Here is an 18,654-nt window from a genome sequence, read left to right on the forward strand (position 1 = left end):
AACCCAAAAAAATGTATAATAAATCATTTACCCAGGGTTGCTCCGCCGGCACCTGATGCCTCTCCTCGGACCTCTTCCTCCTCTCAGTTTGTCAGATTGTTTTTTCACGATATTTGCACAATATTCACATGACCATTTGCGAAAACACCATTATGATCGCACACTGATAATCGGACTACGATCCGCGCGCGGTATGTATGTATGTACACACATACATACTATTATCACGTACGTACATATACACTTAAATTAATTCCGCGGATTACCCGCTCGCAATTAATTTTTACGATCGGATGGCGATACTTTTCGCGACACTCCCGTACGTAACGTGACTTGACGATGGCGCGTGGCATCGACGATAGGATAACGCACGAGAAGACGCGACCAGACGCGACGAGAACAATACGACGGATTTTTGAAAATTCGGCGACGCGCGGCCAACTTCATACCAACGCCACCGCGGCTGCACCTACACGCACCTTTCGCACTTTTCAATAGCGAACAGTATATGAACAGGGTGTAAGAAAACACCATGATATATGTATAAATATATATATATGTATTCACGTTTCAGGATGTTTATTATTCTCTCGTATCGAAGATGGTAAACGCAAATGAATGAACGTGGCGTATAAGAAAGATAGAGATGCCCGCGGATGTCCGTGGAACGCGATGTCAGGAAATACGATTATATCGCTGCCTTGTCTGCAACTGCTTGCGCGACTTTATTAGGAAGGAAACTTGCAAAAACACACTCGTCTCGAACAACGAGCAGACTTTCGACAAGCGGAAATCGTACGAATGTCAAATCTATATGCCACGCGATGATATATATTAGGTAAAACGCGAGGTTAATTATGATATATTTAATCGGCAGTTGACCGCTTCCGCGCCTCCGTCACCGCCGCCGGTTTCGTATCCGCGATATTTCCGCGACTCTCGTTTCGGCACTAGCCTAATGGAGAAGGTAAACAGGTGCTGCCAATCTCAGCATTCTCAACCTTAACTATCGATCGATATCGATCGAACACAATCGACAATCGATGACGTCAAAAATCGAATAAGAACCAAACGGAGCGAAATCGCAATTATCTTTTGAAAATTATAATGTATGAAAACTGTGAATAATTGTGCATACATACGTGCAGTGTAGTGCAACGAAATTGCAATATTGAAAATAGATATGTATTGCAATAAATCGATGCATCTCTTATTATCATCGAGCCATGTACGCCACTCTGCGTTCTCAATCGGACCGGGTATTTGAATCGCGTCGCGAAAGATCCAAGACACGACATGAATGTATTTATATTCAAGCAAAATATACTAAAGATATAATTATTAAAGATATATTTATTAATATAAAGATATAATTTATAGATAAAATATCTGTGTTAAAACGATAACAATTATACAGTTATCGGACTTGATCCCTTCGATTTGTTTAAATGACATATGAATGAATTACGCGTCATGTCTCTCCTTCAATAAATGGGTTCGTCATCTCGATATCTTGAATTAATATCTACATCTGCCGATTAAATTGTTGCTGCATCGTATATTGAACAAATGCGCTTATCATTCGTATTCGCGTATACTCGCGATTAGTTCGAACAACACGACATACAAAACGTTAAACTGTTACACAGACACACCAATGATTCGTATTCGGTAGACGCTGGTTTACCTGTGTAATTAGCACACGCTACGCCGAACCGTTAGTGGAACTTGTACGTGATCAAACACAGTACCATTTACATCGAAATACTTTTCGTCTATGCGAAGAACGAATGTGTCAAACGACAACAAATTTTCTTTTTTTTTTCGGTCACAAGTTTGTTGCATACTAATTTTCTTGATTAATCGTATAAGCTGCAGTATTGTAGATTAACTTATTTTACTTACATACAAACTCTATATTTATATTGACACGATTACGTATGAAATGATACTACAAAAATGAATGAATAAAAAATTTTATTGTCAGTATTTAATCTTGTAAAGAAAAATATATAAATAATTTACATTTGTTACTCGCGATTAGTTATATAGACAAGATATTAAAACTATGCAACATTGTATTAATTATAATTAACATTAAACTTTCGATTCTTCCTAAAGAATTTATGAATTTTAATGGAAAAATCAATAATATCAAACCTTTTATCATATTAAATCATTTAATACATCGTAATTGATTAATTATTGGGACTGAAATAATAGCGTAAAATTCTATGTCGCAGAATGACTTTGTTTTTCTTATATCTAAATATTTATATGTAATTTTAAACTAAAATTATTTTCTAATAATAAAATAAATAAATAAATAAATTACAATTCTTTGTTAATAATAATAAATGTCGCGCTTTCCGTCTCATTTATGGGTATACAAATGAATGTTTTTCTTAATTACAAACTTTCACAATAATTATATATAGAAATCATCATTCGAATCTATTTATTTTTGCTACATGGTTGAGCTGATTATTTCGAAAGTATGGTGTAAATCTAGTTCTACATTCCAATCCATTTTAACGTACGAGCAGCGAAATGAACTAAAACAATATTGTGATTTTATCAAGATATCTGAAACTGGTTTTACAACACTTTCGAAAGCTAACGATCAAATTTATTATTTATATAAAGACTTTGATCGCGATTAACAGATATTAATTTCACTGGACCAGAACCAATGGAATTGATCAAGTAAGTTACATTCACTTGATACGAGATAAACAAAAAACGGAAATAAGCGATTTTCTACTCATATCTTTACCCGCAGTAATCGGTGCACATTCATTAGCTCTACCGAAATTACGACGGATAACGGTACACAAAATCACCTAAAAAGCCTCTCGCGCAATATCGACAGATTCAGATGGCTGAATCATTCACGGCTAATCCGGATTGTCACATTATAAACGAGTTCACTAATTCATAAATCTTTGAAAAAAAAAGTATTTGATATTATTGTAATACATAACGTAGGATTTAAAACAAAACAATGTTTGTTCTACTTTCATAACATTAACAATATTTTTTCGTCCATATCTTTTATACAAAGTTCATTAAGTTACTATATATGTGTACTATTTATGTTTTACCTTTTTTTTTATTTTTATATACTTCGTATATAAAATTTATCATTCAATATGAGTCTTAGTATAGGTAATAGCAATAAAATATAATCAGAAAATAAAATAGTTTTTCACAACAAATGCATTAAAGTACATATTATCTGAATTTTGTTAATTCAGACGCAGAATTAGTAAAGAAATATTATATATTGTCATAATTTGGAGCGATTTTGTTGAAATAATTATTTTAAAAGCATATCTTTTATTTCAACATAATTTCTGAAACGCATTCATTGCCATCGAACACTGTCGAAACGCGCAATCAGACTGAAAGATATCTACTTCAGAAAATATCAGGTACAATCAAATCATCATCTCCGTACTCCTCATTGTACTCCTCGGCTCCGGGCGGCACGAAAATTCCGCCGAGTACACCCGAGAGATTTTCACCCAGCCCCATCGCTGAAGCTACCCCGAAGACCAATCTCATCACCAGCAGCCGCATAAAATTTACCACATTGGTCTCCTTGCTCTGCAACGACAGCTGAGTCGTTTTCTTCGATCTGCTATCTGCATACCGAATCTGTGAATTATATAATAATTTTCGAAATATTGTTAAAACGCAATTAAAAAGCTCTTTGCAGAAAAAATAAATAAATTCAAATATAAGACAACTCGTATAATCCGATGTCGATTGATCAAACAAAATTTACTTATAAAATACGTGTCGATTATAAATATTGTATAACGATTAATATAATTTGAATATATTATTAAATATCATCGATGTGACACCTGATATGAAGACGACTGGACGAGACTCAAAGAAACAAAAAAAATTTGCGAAAATTTGTACTCACGCTCGTGCAGATGAGCAAAACACCTAACAAAACTATTCGGGCTCTCATGCTGCGGCTGTAGGTGCGCACGATAAGTATAATAACTTCCGGCCGGCGACGGCGGCGACGGCGGCGACGAGGGAGCCGATCGCGATCGGCTGTGTGACTGGGCGGATGGCGATCGGCGTTTATCCAGGAAAACGACGTCGCGGTATTTGCATAGGCATCGAGCGAGGCATCCGCGCGCGCGCGATGAACGACCTATCGCGCCACGTTCGCCGAACAGAACTGAGGAAAATCGAATCGCGAACGAGCGGCCAGTCTCCGCGCGAGAGTCGGCCTTTTTTTCCACCACACCACAACGCGCGCTGCCGCGTGCCCTGTCTTGAGAAGAGAAGAGAAGAGAAGAGCAGAGAAGCGCGCGCGCCGCGCGGCATAGTCGAAACCCGCGCCATGACCCGCTCCCCCGACTGGCCAAGCGAAATCGACGCGTCGTCGATATACACACCGACTACGAGATCGCAGAACCTGAGTTATTCTACGATAACGGTACATCACGAAAAAAAGGCATCCAGGCCAGTCTCGGCTTCGCGCGTCGTGCGCCATAAGGTTGGACGCCAGTCATCGGACGCCTCGGCAGCCTCGCTTCGCGTTGCGATGTCCGACATGCGCGTTTATCGCTACATCACGCGTTTTCACGCTAGATCTAAGCAAATACCATTATCCAGCGCAATCATGGCGAAATTTTAACGGCTATGTGTTGTTTAGCGAAATCTCAAGAAATACAACACTCTATACCTCCAAGTATTATTATTGTTAACTGGCAATTTGTCATTTTTTACGAGATCTGAAGATAGGATTACTTAATAGAACATAACTATTTTATTGTTATTAACAAAAATGTAGCAAAATTTGATTGCATTTTTTGTAGCTAGAGAAAGAATTTATCATTTAATATAAGTTATAACGAGAACTGTGAGATTTGGAAAACGTACGTACGTATAGTATACAAAACTGAATAAGATGGAATACGGATGAGATAAAAACTAAAATACAAAAAAAAAGGTGTAGATTTATTATTATTATTAGTAATTTATTAGTTTAGTAGATATTTTAATGCTATATATTTGAATTTACTTATTCAATAAGATATAAACATTTGCGTCATGATGGTGTTTGTGCAGCGATATTCTCGATTTATGTATTCTACTATTCTCGCCGATTAATCTCTATCTATAATCTTACTTAGATTATTATCAACCCTGTACTGCTGGCCTGCTTCCTACGCGGGAAAATGATGCGCGGGAGATCCCGAGGAGCTGCACGCTGTTAGAAAACGCACGAGAAATTAGCCTGAATCGTAAGCGCCGATGAAATCTGGCACGGATCGTTAACCGGCGCATCATCCATTCGTGCCGTATATTACGCGATGTGTTACGAAATTTTTTTGCCCATCGTAATAACGCTAGCCACCATTCTCGCGACTATCTTAGATATCTATACTTGAGAAAATCATTTACGATTCGAGCTACTTGGAAGATATGTCTACTATTAACAGAACTCTGATAATTATAGTGAATTCATTTCGTCTTTTTTTTTTCTATACACTATTGCGATGATTTTTGAAGAATTTGCATTATACATTTAATTAAAAGAAAAAAAAAAGATACAAAAAAATTCTATGAACAATGCAGAGTTATCGCGGATTTATTAAAATAATTGGTCCGCTGAAAAGAAATAAGAAATAAGAAATTAGTACCTTGAATTTAAGGTACTAGATAATACACGAGTAAGAGTGTAGTAGTGTAGTTTTCTCATAATTACTAAATAATTATAAATAAAAAGTGGTGCATTGTATCACGTACATTATTATGGATGATAAAATTCTTTATAATGAAAAATTAAATATTGTTTATTGCGATTATTGTATTATTTTATTTTCAATCTCGATATAGCGATGCTGTGTTTAACTTTTGCGCTGACAGACGCGCATACTTGATGAGCGATTATGCGTTCATCAGTAATCGAATGAAATAAAAAGCTGTCCGTAAATGGTGGAATGCTCGATTCGTGAATGTCGATACCGGCTGTGACGTCCGATCAACGCCTATAAAATTGAAAGACAACGACAACGGTGACGATAACAAAGAAAGTGCGACATAGAATTTCCTTCAGATTCGATCGTCGATCCGTCTTGACGACAAACCACCGATGAAAGACAGGATGCGACCGGGACCGGACGTAACAAACTCGGCATACGCAAACAGTTCCAGAAACGAAGGAAATACCTCGGTCATCATCGTCGTACTGCAATGACTTTACACCCTGTTATCAAGATAATGCCGCAAAGTATGACGTGCCTTCTAAGTCAACTGCTAAAATAGCCATTGTAACAAGTAACGCATTAGATGTCCACGAAGTCTTGTTTGTGCTTTTTGCAAAGATTTTTCATGATATAATTTTAATCTAATCTAATTTTTTCTTACGAAATCACAATATCAAATTTCATATGTGACGTTTATATAAAATTGGAATGCCTAGCTTATTTTAATCTTTCTTTGTAATTACTTCCGAAAAATAGTTGTTATAAAAGATATCTCGAATCAAAATTATTCTATTAATTCTTGAAGAGTTGTAGAAAATATAGAGATCATCATAATCATACAGATCGCGGAGGACACTGACGTGTAATTACGGTATAACAATAAATGTAAATTTGACGGAACAATAAAGTCAATATCGACCGATGTGTCTTTTTGCTATTAGCAGGAACATACATATACATGTACATACATACTACAAACGGTGGTAAAACGTTTGCAGAGTTCATAGACTTCAGCTGGGACATTATCTCACTCGAGCAACAGCTTGTCAGAGTATATAGGTACTATAGGTATACATGCTGCATTGCGGAATTAAAGCACATTTTCCATACACATTCCACGGGAATACCTATCATTGGAGAAACTAGTTTATGCTAAAATTCATATTGTAGCATGTGTGCGCGCGCGTGTACTTACAATCATTTTTACATTAAGTCTTCAATTTCAATTGACCGCGTAAATCAGCGAGTCGAGATTCACCGCGCAATCATTTGCAATTATCGCGAACGCGTCATTAGATCCGATGTCTTCCATCTGGCTCAGTTCGGAAACTTAAAAATCGGTAATCCGTTATCGTCTCCCTTTCTCTCTTTCTCTTCCTCCCACTCCCCCTCCTCCCTCTCTCTTTCTCGCTCGCTCTCGCTCTATTTTGTTTTGTATTAGGTACAATTTCTAATGATAACAGAAACGATTAAAAGAATTCAGTAATGATGATAGTTATGTCAGTCGCGGAATATTGATCGTTATTGGCAGAAGATCGTTTACAGCTCTTCGTATATCGCATGGCAATACGGTACATATATATCGTCAGGTATTGGAACAATAGGTCGTACCATCCTCCTCTGATTTACCCGCCATTCAGTTTCCTCCTTTACGCCTCGCATCCTGCAAGAGAGACGGCTCCAGGTCGATCCTCTCTCTGTCAGTGCATGCTTTACCTTCGTGCATGACACTTTGTTTGAACCTCGCGTCGTATTCCGCTCGGCGCTCCGTTTTATATAAATAAACTGCTCTTAAACTGCTTAATCTCTCGTATTTTCATAAATTAACTAATAATTCTTAAATTATTTTTCTGATATAAACTAATAATTTTACATGTTGTATATAAATTAAAATACATTTTAATTTCTCTAATATGTCACAAATAGAGCGAATATTCGATACAAACAAGGAACAATATTTAGCTAAATTTCCTTTTAAAATCGCTTATTCTAATGTTTGTAAAGAAATAAATAAATGTGATTGTAAGAAATTTTAAATTGAGGTGCCTGTCGCACACTTTTAACGGGCAGAGTTTTGATCATTGGGTTATCAAGGGTTGATGTGGAGAGATGCTCACGATGAATGCGGAGGAAACTAAAGTGGGCTGCTTTCAAATGGTGTTAGTGCTGCTACTCGGAATAAACTATGTCATCGTTGCCATGAGTCACGCGTTGCCGGTTTTTCATAATTACACACCAAAATTTTATTGTCAGGTAAGACGGAGTGTGAAATGAGTTTGAAAGAAATCAAAATTTTTATTTTTGATGTGATATAAGCCACAGCTATTATTTAATTTAATTCAGTGACGTGAAATATACATGAATTAAATCTATAAATGAAAGAATGTTAATTTAAGTCGGTGTTAATATGTTAATTTAAAAAAGCATTTAAATATTAACATTTTATATTTTAAAATATAAACATAAAAATAAGAAATATAAAATATAAAGAATAAAAAAATTGTATCATATTAAATTAAATATAGCACAATTTTAAATCTTTAGAATTTATATTTCCTTTTCAATTATATTAGTTTCACATCAAAATGTAAATTATTGAAAAAAGAATTATAATTTAAAAAAAGAAAAAAGAAAGTTTCTCACTCTTTAAAATACAATAATTTGATGTCATAAACAAACTGTTTTTGTATAGATGAAAGATTCAACGAACGAAAGCTTTGGCTGTCAAACCGCGGCAAATTCATCGATTGTTGCCAATTTAACTTTTGCATTGCCGGAAGTACCAGTGCTTACGTCCTGTTCCGGCGAATATCGCTTCGTAACGGAATTTACGGAGAACAGCGTAGTCACCGAATGGGGTTTAATATGCGAGAAACGGTACCTATCTGTTCTCGGGCCAGCTGTTTATTGCATAGGGGTGCTTTTGGGTGCATGGATTACCGGATTTCTAACTGATCGTATTGGCAGACTTCCGGTTCAAGCGATATGTCTTTACGCACAAGGCACGATGGCAGTCGCACTTTATATTGTGCAGGTAAAAAACTTCTAATCGATATGTTACGATTTAGAGATATAGCATTCAATTGAGAACTCAATTACATTTCTAAAAAAATAAAAAAATTAATTTTCTCAAACTTACAAAAAAGAGGCTTATTGTTAGATTGTTATTGCATTCAATTTTTCATAATATGATAAAATTATAATACGCAATTGATAGTCCTCTAATTAAATTAATTCTTAATTATTACTTTTTATTCATCGCGAGGTATATCATGATTGTTATCTTGCGAATAATCTTGCGATTTGAGATATTATGTGTTTAATGTGTGTGCAAAAAAAAAACAATATAAGTAGATGCGGTTATTTGTCCTACAATAAAACATATAACAATTAAAATTTAAAGATGTTAAAATTTACGAGTTTAGAGCTATCCTGCGTTTTTGGCGTTACGTGGTCTTCAAGGAGTATTCGTTCAGGGCTTGCAGAATTCTACATATATTCTCTCCCTGGAATTATTTCCAGCGCGATCTCGCACTCTCGTCGCATTGATTATGCAGATTTTCTGGTCGATCGGTCTCGTATTACTCGCAGTACTCAGCTACATGATTCCCGATTGGCGAATTTTGCAGCTGGCTATTTCTGTACCCACCGCGATCACAGTGCTATATATTTGGTAAGGAAAAAGAAAGGAGAAAAAAAAAGAGAAAGAGAAACGTCAAGCGTCCAATCAATACAAAATTTTGTTAAATTATCCCAAAATTTTAAAATCTTCTAAATATCATATTTATGTAATTTATGATATTAAATAAATACAAAAGAATCTCTTCTAATATTACATCGTATATAACAGGATTATACCGGAATCGCCGAGATGGCTGCTGGCTAGAAGAAAATTAACAGAAGCCGATATGGCGCTTGAAAGAATTGCAGTATACAACAGCTGCTGCATTGGGTTACGAAGAAAGAATATTCCTGTGCAAGAAGCATACGTGAAAAGTGACACAACACTAATAAAACCGGAGAGGAAGTCGCGTGTCACTAGCGTCGAACTTGAAAAAGTGAGGACTGACGAAAATCGGCGAGAGGAAGCTACGAATTTGTTAAACGAATCGGAACTAACTAAACAAAAAATTATAGGTAAAAATAATAAACACAATGTATATAGATACATCATTTTTGGATAATACAAATATGATGCAATAATATGAAAATTATTTTAGAAAGAACTTTGAAAACAAATTCGACGAATTCGGAAAATAAATTTGCTAATGTAGAATTACACCAAGAGACGCCAAGTTCAACGAAAAATTTTGACAAGAGACACTTGCCTTCGGGTTCGAAATGCGATGAAAAGTCAAAGATGATTACACAACCAAAGTGCGATCGAAGGATTTCCCTGAAAGGTACAGAGGAAGTAATGTTACGTAGACTAAAGACAGAAAAATCGAATGAAAATGAAGAGAAAACGATCAAGAGAAATAGTGTCAAAAAACAGGCCACGAACAAGATAAACTCAACATTCGAAAACGCAATCAAATCGCCGATATTAAAAAAATACGGTGCTATAATGATTTGTCAATGGTAAAGTATATTAAAAAATGATTTCTTTATTCCTTCCTTTGATATCTCCATTTATTTTTATTCTTCAAATGCAATAATGTTTTAAAATTTTAACTTATGGTTTTATTTAAGGTGGACATCTGCAATGGCGTGCAGCATACTTGATGATTTGACACCGAGTTTTCTGAATAATAGGCACATCACGTTCGCCCTGGGTGCAGCTCTCGAAGTGGCGACGTATACATTTATATACTTTGTACTATCTAAATACGGTAGACGGCTGCCAATGTGCGCATACCAATCTCTCAATGGCATTGTTTGTATTTTAATTGCGGCTATCTTCATGTTAATCACTGTCATTGCACCATGGACTGGTATATAAGACAAAGAAAATGTAAAACTTTACTAAACCTTGAAGTATTGCAGATGTTTTTGACACATATGAGGCTTTTATTTCAGATCTCGCAAAGACGATAATGTTGCTGTTTGCCAAAGTGACTATTACAAGTACTCTTTCTATTGCCTATTTGTACACTGTTGAAATATTCCCAACAGTGATACGAGGTAGTTGCTTAGGTCTATGCGTGGTATTCGCAAAAATCGGCAGTTTAAGCATGCCGCATTTACTTTTATTGGTACGTTATTTATTTTTCCCATTCGAAAAACTTTCTATCTATATATATCTGTAGTTTTCTTAAGTGATACCTTTTAATTTTTATTATTTCCGATTAATCAAGAATCGCTAATTATAAGATTAGCTAATCAATAGTCATTAAAAATACAAATAATTTTTTTAATTCTTTATTAGAGACAACATGTATCACTTCCGATACTGTTACTTGTTGTTGGAACGTTGTGTCTCGTCTCTGGTGTATTGGTTCTGATTTTACCAGAGACATTGAATAAAATTCTACCTGACCAAGTGACGGATATAGAGAAACGTGTAATCAGCGACAGTTGCAAGAGTGATAATACCAATATCTATATAGATAATAAATATGATATAAAGGAAGAAAAAGAAGAGGCAGAGAGGCAAATTCTAAGAGAAAAACTCTTTTCAGAGGACTGGGTAGATGCTGGCAATGGAATTTTGGTGAATTTCACAGAGAATAAAAATATCGAGTGATTTATAAAATAAAATGACTTTGTATTTAAAATTATTATACTTGATGAAACATATTCAATTAATTTTATTCTTACGAAATCCTCACGTAAATTATTCGCCCGCAAAATAACTTTAATAAAACTTTTGTAAACGTTACAAAACAATAACAATTGTCAATAATCAAGCCAGCCACGTCCGCCAAGAGCGAGTACAATTCTTATAAATCTCTGGGTATTTAATAAATGCTCGTTATCTCCAAAAAATCGATTTTTATTTGTCGTTTAAAGATTTTTACCTGTGATTCGATATGCAACTGATCATTTAAAGAGCAGATTCTCACAGAGCATATTACAGAGATATACTATTATATTTAGGTATACACTTGCAACAATCATAATGTAATAAGATTGATTAGGAAAAAATAAATTGTGTATTATATTATCGACGAAAATATTCTTTTCTTCTAATTTCTTTAATAAATAATTTATTTGCATTTATACAAGAAAGAAATGTGATTCAATGACATGTAAAAATGTGAGAAAATTTATGAATTATCACAGTCAAGCAATAACAAACTAAATTAATCGATTCCCGTGTAAAAATCTATCGTATTGGAAATGACATATAAGATATGGACTGTATCTCCATAGACACATATAGAATAAATATAAAATTACAAATTTAGGGAACCTTAGGTTGAGCGATACCATTGTTTTGAGAATTGGTGTGTTGCGTTTGCTCAGCAGCTGTTTGCAAAAGTCTTGTCCGACGTCTTGTATAATGCTGCCACAGTAGAATCTGCTGATCGTCAATAAACTTTGTACATTGAGCATTCACAACTTCCCTTCTAAAGTGCTCATATTGCAATAAATCCAGAAAATACAAGCACATAGGATACTTCAAATACTTTGCATATTCTGGTTCTTTCCAGTACAATAGATATTTGAGATAATTAATAAACGTCATATCTTTGAAGTAGCCACGTTGTGCCAAAACTAGAAATACATATATCATGATTAAAACAAATTTCTCATTTAAAAACTAAGTAAGGAACGCAAAGATCACTTTTGCTTACAATTTAAGTAATTTGGGTTAGCGAGGCATTGTACAAACTCTAACTCAACTTGAAACCGTAATCGCTGCTGATCATCTGTCTCCGGAGCCCCTAAAATGTAAATTTTTAGCCGTTTTTTTCTTGTTACGAAATGAGAAAAACTCATCAATTAACTTTGTAGTGTGATCCGCAAATCGGTTATTATAACTCTAATCAGCAAGTTAAAACAAAAATATTTCATAATTAAAAATGTTAGTGATTTGTTGAAATTTGTTTCAATCAATGTATTAAAAATTATAAGCTACATATATAATTTGAAGAAGATAGGTTAGGATAGAGTTGTGCTCTCTAAACAAAACTAATAATGTACCGTTCATTCCAATGAAAGATGGTTTTCTGCCTTTCATGAGTCCTGGCGGATCATCCAGTCGGTTCATAGTACATCAACTTCTGTCGAATATTTGATACTTATTGCTCTTACGAATATACGAAAATGCAATCCACTATCCAGTACGAAATGGAATTATCATATTGAACTGACAACTGAATTGGTCAACACAACGCCGATCGCAGCGCCAACACTGGGAGACTAGGAAACTAATGCGCATAGTTTAAACGAGAGCAATTAGCTGCGTTTATATAATGTTCATATACACAAATATATATGACTCGTTTATATAACTTATTTATTTCTTTTATGTTTTTATATATAGAGTTTACATAAATTATTATTTAAATGAATTAAAGTTGTAATTGTGTAATTTTGAAATTAATTTGATCAATTATATAAAATGATTTTGTTTCTACAGTATTTATAAACAGTAATTATTTACGATTATTAAAAACTATGTTATATATAGTATATAATATATGCACGTTCATAACTTGTTTTACGTGCAAAAAACATAATGATGACAAACTTATATAACGTACATATACAATGAGAAGAAAAAGTAACAAAGTTAAAGAAAAATATATATCTGTCTAATGCTATAATAACAGCGAGTTATCAGACTATAATTTCTGTCAAGCTGTCAAAAATTTTAAATCGTGATTACAGCTGTAGTGAATCTAAAATCATATGTTAAAGTATGTACCTATCACTATATATACACCTATATCACTATATTCGTGTTATAAAATGCAAATCTTCGTATATTATAGTCACGTGTAGTGGCATTATCTTGAAAAGTCGTTGTATAACAATCAAGTTCTTTAGTCAAGTGCCAACCAGCAAGCAAGTATCCTTTTCGTCTCGAGTGTACTTAAAAAGGCAATTTCTTCTATCTTAATTATTTTAATATAAATATTTTTTTCTAAATATCATATATATTTTCTAATCTAATTTTTATAATGTTTTCCAATTAACAGATAACGTTTTTTAAATATTTATTTAATAATTTACGCCCCTGGTTGGGACGTGACTTAAATATTAATTAAAGATATTTATCTTTGTAATACCAAATTGCAATATGGTATTAATAATGTTTTTCATTAAATTTGATCAGGATATAACATCTTAATTTATATAAAAGAGACACACTGGATAACACACTGTGTGTTACAGTAAAATTCTCTCTGAAGTACGATCATACGTTTCTCGAAAATTTTTTCGCGCTGAACACGATGCCATTTGAAGAATTCGCTTAGCACGTCATTTTGAGTAAATTGGAATAAAAGTGACAAAAATGGTGACTTTTTGGTCACTTTTAACATTTTCTTGCGACACAAAACGAAAACTGGTTTCTAAAATGAACCCAACGGCATCTGAAAGTTATATCATTCAAGAACTTTCAAATGAACTTTGATTCTCTCCGGAGTGCGACCATATCCATTTCTCGAAGATTTTTTCGCTTTGAAAACGGTACCATTGACAGAATTCGCCTAGCATTTCAGGATTTGAAGTAAATTGGAATAAAAGTGGCCAAAAACGTTATTTCACTTTCATTCCAATTTACTCAAAATCCTGATGTTCTAGGCGAATTCTGCCAATAGCATCGTGCTCAGCGCGAAAAAATCTTCGGGAAATGTATGGTCGCATTTCAGAGAAGGAAAAAAAGTGTTCCTTGTAACGCAATGTATGAAAAATCTAAAAAAAGTATACAATTTAAGCAGCCATAACTTGATAAAAAAAAGTCGTACGGTCAGAAACCAAAGTTCGTTTTAAAGTTCTTGAATGAAAAAAATGCCGTTGAATTTATTAAAAAACCAGTTTCCGTTTTATCGCACAAAAATGTTAAAACTAACCAATAAATGCCGCTTTTGGCCACTTTCATTCCAATTTACTCAAAACCCAGATGTGCTAGGCGAATTCTTCAAACGGCATCGTATTCAGCGCAAAAAATCTTCGGAAAAAATATGGTCGCACTTCGGGAGAAAGAAAAAGTGTTTATTTTTTTGTTGCACAGTGTAATTTAGATAATGTTAGATCAGTTTTAAGTGTTAAAAAGTATATTTTTTGTATCAGTGTAGAAGATTGTACAAGTACTATGACGCTGATCAAGAGAATTTCCTACGATGAGGAAAAGAAGAAAAATCCCGAGTTGAAAGATTCCGATATACAAATTTTAAAGGATTGGTGCATGAAGCAGCCGCATCTTCCAAAAATTTTAGACGTTGAATACGTATTGTTTTTGCACAGTAATTACTACCGTATCGAGGCTGCTAAGAACACCATCGAAGAATATTATACTTCCAGGACTCACATGCCAGAATTTTTCTCCGATAGAGATCCACTTGGAACAAAGCAATTACGAGAGGTATTTAGAGTAACGTAAGTATTATAATATTTGTTATACATTCAAGTATATTTTAACGATGTATTCGTAAATAAATGTTGATAATTAATATAAAATTCTGAGATATATAATTCATCTAATAAGGTCTCATATTTAAACGTATCTCTTTTATTTCTATATAATAATACGTCTAATTGTAAAACAGAAATTCGTATTATACATAATATCTAAAAGATAAAATAATAAAAAGATATAAAAGGAGCTGCAGTAAAGCGTACCTTGACAGATATGAAAAAAATTAATCAATCCAATATTATGCATTAAACAATTAAATTTATTTATATGTATATTTATATATAGGGCGCAGATGACATTGTCAATGCCAACAAAAGAAGGATATAAACTTGTTTATACGAGATTAATAGATTATGAACCATCACATTTTGTTTATAACGACATTATGAAGTACTTTTCTATGATAGTTGATTTGTGGCTATACACTGAAGGAACCGCCGAGGGCCATGTAATTATTATAGACATGGCAGGTGTTACCTTCGCCCATGCTGGTCGTCTCAGTCCATTAGGAATTAAGAAATATCTTTATTATTTACAAGAAGCTATACCAATTAGACTTAAAGGTCTGCATTTTATTAACACCAATGCAGTCATGGATATTATTTTGTCGATGATGAAGCCCTTTATGAAGAAGGAGTTAATGGAAGTGGTAAGAACAATAAAAATATTTTATATTAAATATGAATAAATTACATAATGTATGTGAATAAAAAAATGCTTTGCCTTTCACTTAATTCCGGATTAATTTTTTTTCAAATTTAACTAAATACTTGTTTGCTAAAAATATATTTCACATTAAGAACTAAAAGATAAGTATAAATATTGAATAAAATTTTCTCTAAAAAGAAATGTATTCAATTATTGCCTGAAATTTTTTTAATAGATATACGACACTTTTTATATAATATATTTTCAACATATTTTCAGTTACATATTCATCCCACCCCGAAAGACACGCTGGGAAAGTTTATGCCATTGGAAGCATTTCCATGCGATGTAGATTTAGGTGGGAAAGCTAGACCGTACGAGGAACAACAGGAGGAGCAATTAAAAAAGCTGGAGGATCATCGTGAATGGTTTCTACAAGACGAAGTTACGGGTCGTGTAAACGAAGCATTAAGAGTAGACAAAAGCAAGACGATGGACATGTTCGGGGTCGAAGGAAGTTTCAAAAAATTAGACATAGATTGACTTGTTAAATTTATGTCAAAAACGTTACCATATAAAATATTGCTTATTGAGAATGTTATCTCATTCAAAATTTCATTATAATTCGTTCATTGATAATTGATGATTTTGCATAAACGGCATATTTGTTTACTTCTCTCAAAGATTATAAAAATTTTATTCATAAAAAAATAATAAATATACGATCCATATGATAGTCACGATACAATATGTATTAAAAAATAAAAAATCTCTAGAAAAATATTAATTCATATAAATTAGTATTTAAAATGTTTAATAACATGTCTTAATTTCAAATAGTATAATCTATATATTTTATTAAAATATTGAATAATGTTTTTAAACACTAACATATATCCGGCAGATATATGCAGGTAAAATTGCAATATCATCTCAGTTTTGCTTACATAAGATTCAATTTATGTCCACAAACTTTCGCAAACTTTCTTATTCAAAGTCTTAAACTTTGACATTTTAATTACTAGACGTACTACTCTTACAACGCAACCTGTCAAGTGCAATATTAACATAGAAATCGAAAAGTGGGTTTCTTTCAATTACGTTTTTTATAATTGTAAATCTTAATAAGTGCACTCATATTAGATCTACCTAATGCACGGGATATATAGCTACTTTGTGCATAGCACGCATATAGTAGATTTATTTAGTCGAGTTCTAACAATCATTTAACGCGATTCCATCGCAATTTAATACGTATATAATATTAAAGTAATGTAATATATTAATTCTATATAAACTAATGTTGCTGCGTTTACTATCTATGACCTACACTGAGAACTTTCTATTCAGGCCGTCTTTAATATTTTAAATATAAGTTATCACGATGTATCATATTATGGTACATACATAATTCTAAATAAACAGTCGGACAAAAACGGCGCGATACGGAATGTATTAACACAGCAAAATTTATGTATTGAATATAAATGAGATTACAAGAATGCATGACCAACAATAACTTGTTGTACAAGTAATTATAAAGTATACGTCAATATCTTTTTTGCTTTAGGTAACAATGCTCAACTACTTGTAAAGATATATAGATTCTGATACATTTTTTGCGCGCTTTTTACGCAAATAGAATATTGTAGTTTTCATGCAGGAGCGCAATATGAAAGTAATCGTTCTCGGCGTGTCGAACGCTCAAAACGTTTGAAACGCTCGGACATTCTCCTTTAGAAATCAGTGTGTAATCGACGTATCGCGTGCGCAGTAGCGATATTCTGTGCTGTGTTACCAGTATTTGTAGGACAGATCCACCTGTGAATAACCGGTTAAAGAACAACACCGATCAAGGTAGATTAACATGATTTAATTTTTCTCTAACTTAAAATATCATTTCAACTTCCGCAAACAGTTAAGCGTACTAACTATGGAAAGTGTACTGTTTAAAACCATGAATGAAAAAAAGAGTTGATATGTACCGTTGACATTAAGTATAAGTAATTTTAATAAATAATTGTGTTTAAATGCATCCACTTAAAAACTGTATTATTAATTATTACATACTGTGTTTTTGGATTTAAAAAAATATGTGCACAAATAAAAAAGTATATAAATATGAATAAGACAATATGTATGAAATGCAAAGGTTTTTTTAAAATGCCACGTCTCAGTAATATTTCATAAATTGTAAACAATTATAATTAACGCCACCTGTCCATTAAATAATTTATATTTTTCTAAATTGTTTGCTTATTTCTGCAGCCCTTTTTTATCGTTTTTAACGAATTTATAATTCTCAACAGTACACAGGCGCGCGCGCGCTCATGTACAATCGTGGACAGATCGGTTGCGACACTTCTTTTATAGGTTTCTAATATATATTTAATATAAGTACATAATATTTTATAGGTAACTGATATTTTACAAATGCGAATCACGATTGGTGTTATACTACATACTATCTTTATATACTATCTTATATACTATCTTTAGTCTAGAAACAATATAACATCAATCGTGATTCGCAAAATATTAATGCGTTTTAAAACCTATAAAAAAAATGTAACCAAACTGTCCACGACTGTACATATATTGCTTATATTAATAATATATAAGCAATAAAAACGTAAAAGTTACATGTCTACATATGACGATATACAGAAAAAACAAATATAAATTTTAAAGAATTTTTACCCATATGCTTGACCTATCCTGATTATTAAAAAA

At 33.1% G+C, this 18,654-nt stretch overlaps 4 protein-coding genes across 4 annotated transcripts in view; 2 read left to right on the forward strand and 2 right to left on the reverse strand.

The window, feature by feature from the left end:
• Positions 1–1,960: 1,960 nt before the first annotated feature.
• LOC105458521 lies at positions 1,961–4,275 on the reverse strand. Its single transcript, XM_011703889.1, has 2 exons — positions 3,938–4,275; positions 1,961–3,660 (listed from the first exon to the last, which is right to left on the reverse strand). The coding sequence occupies exons 1-2, from the start codon at positions 3,983–3,985 to the stop codon at positions 3,421–3,423; spliced, it is 288 nt and encodes a 95-aa protein (XP_011702191.1). The 5' UTR covers positions 3,986–4,275; the 3' UTR covers positions 1,961–3,420.
• A 3,173-nt stretch (positions 4,276–7,448) lies between these two features.
• On the forward strand, positions 7,449–11,669 carry LOC105458520 (organic cation transporter protein-like). The gene is made up of 8 exons (XM_011703888.1): positions 7,449–7,994; positions 8,434–8,775; positions 9,167–9,414; positions 9,592–9,878; positions 9,962–10,322; positions 10,434–10,675; positions 10,761–10,936; positions 11,110–11,669. The coding sequence occupies exons 1-8, from the start codon at positions 7,851–7,853 to the stop codon at positions 11,425–11,427; spliced, it is 2,118 nt and encodes a 705-aa protein (XP_011702190.1). The 5' UTR covers positions 7,449–7,850; the 3' UTR covers positions 11,428–11,669.
• Positions 11,661–18,654, reverse strand: part of LOC105458519 (mediator of RNA polymerase II transcription subunit 31) — a 19,280-nt gene continuing 12,286 nt past the window's right edge. The window contains exons 2-4 of the mRNA XM_011703887.1: positions 12,831–12,910; positions 12,482–12,571; positions 11,661–12,401 (exon numbers count right to left, since the gene is read on the reverse strand). Of these exons, the coding sequence (XP_011702189.1) occupies positions 12,088–12,401; positions 12,482–12,571; positions 12,831–12,897 (471 nt within the window). The 5' untranslated portion in view covers positions 12,898–12,910 and the 3' untranslated portion in view covers positions 11,661–12,087. The remainder of the gene's footprint in view (positions 12,402–12,481; positions 12,572–12,830; positions 12,911–18,654) is intronic.
• Positions 14,483–18,654, forward strand: part of LOC105458614 — a 5,694-nt gene continuing 1,522 nt past the window's right edge. The window contains exons 1-5 of the mRNA XM_011704081.1: positions 14,483–14,845; positions 14,928–15,233; positions 15,559–15,922; positions 16,201–16,463; positions 17,758–17,778. Coding sequence (XP_011702383.1) covers positions 14,637–14,845; positions 14,928–15,233; positions 15,559–15,922; positions 16,201–16,463; positions 17,758–17,778 — 1,163 coding nt within the window. The 5' untranslated portion in view covers positions 14,483–14,636. The remainder of the gene's footprint in view (positions 14,846–14,927; positions 15,234–15,558; positions 15,923–16,200; positions 16,464–17,757; positions 17,779–18,654) is intronic.

Source organism: Wasmannia auropunctata, unplaced genomic scaffold (assembly GCF_000956235.1).
Source record: "Wasmannia auropunctata unplaced genomic scaffold, wasmannia.A_1.0 LD334508.1, whole genome shotgun sequence".
Classification (NCBI taxonomy): Eukaryota; Metazoa; Arthropoda; class Insecta; order Hymenoptera; family Formicidae; genus Wasmannia; species Wasmannia auropunctata.

Excerpts from the sequence above, each read along its gene's own strand:
- LOC105458521 (XM_011703889.1), bottom strand. The coding sequence starts at position 3,985 with ATGAGAGCCCGAATAGTTTTGTTAGGTGTTTTGCTCATCTGCACGAGC. Across the intron at positions 3,661-3,937 it reads TTTTGCTCATCTGCACGAGC|ATTCGGTATGCAGATAGCAG; the intron begins GTGAGTACAAAT and ends TATAATTCACAG.
- LOC105458520 (XM_011703888.1), top strand. The coding sequence starts at position 7,851 with ATGCTCACGATGAATGCGGAGGAAACTAAAGTGGGCTGCTTTCAAATG. Across the intron at positions 7,995-8,433 it reads CACCAAAATTTTATTGTCAG|ATGAAAGATTCAACGAACGA; the intron begins GTAAGACGGAGT and ends GTTTTTGTATAG. Across the intron at positions 9,415-9,591 it reads ATCACAGTGCTATATATTTG|GATTATACCGGAATCGCCGA; the intron begins GTAAGGAAAAAG and ends CGTATATAACAG.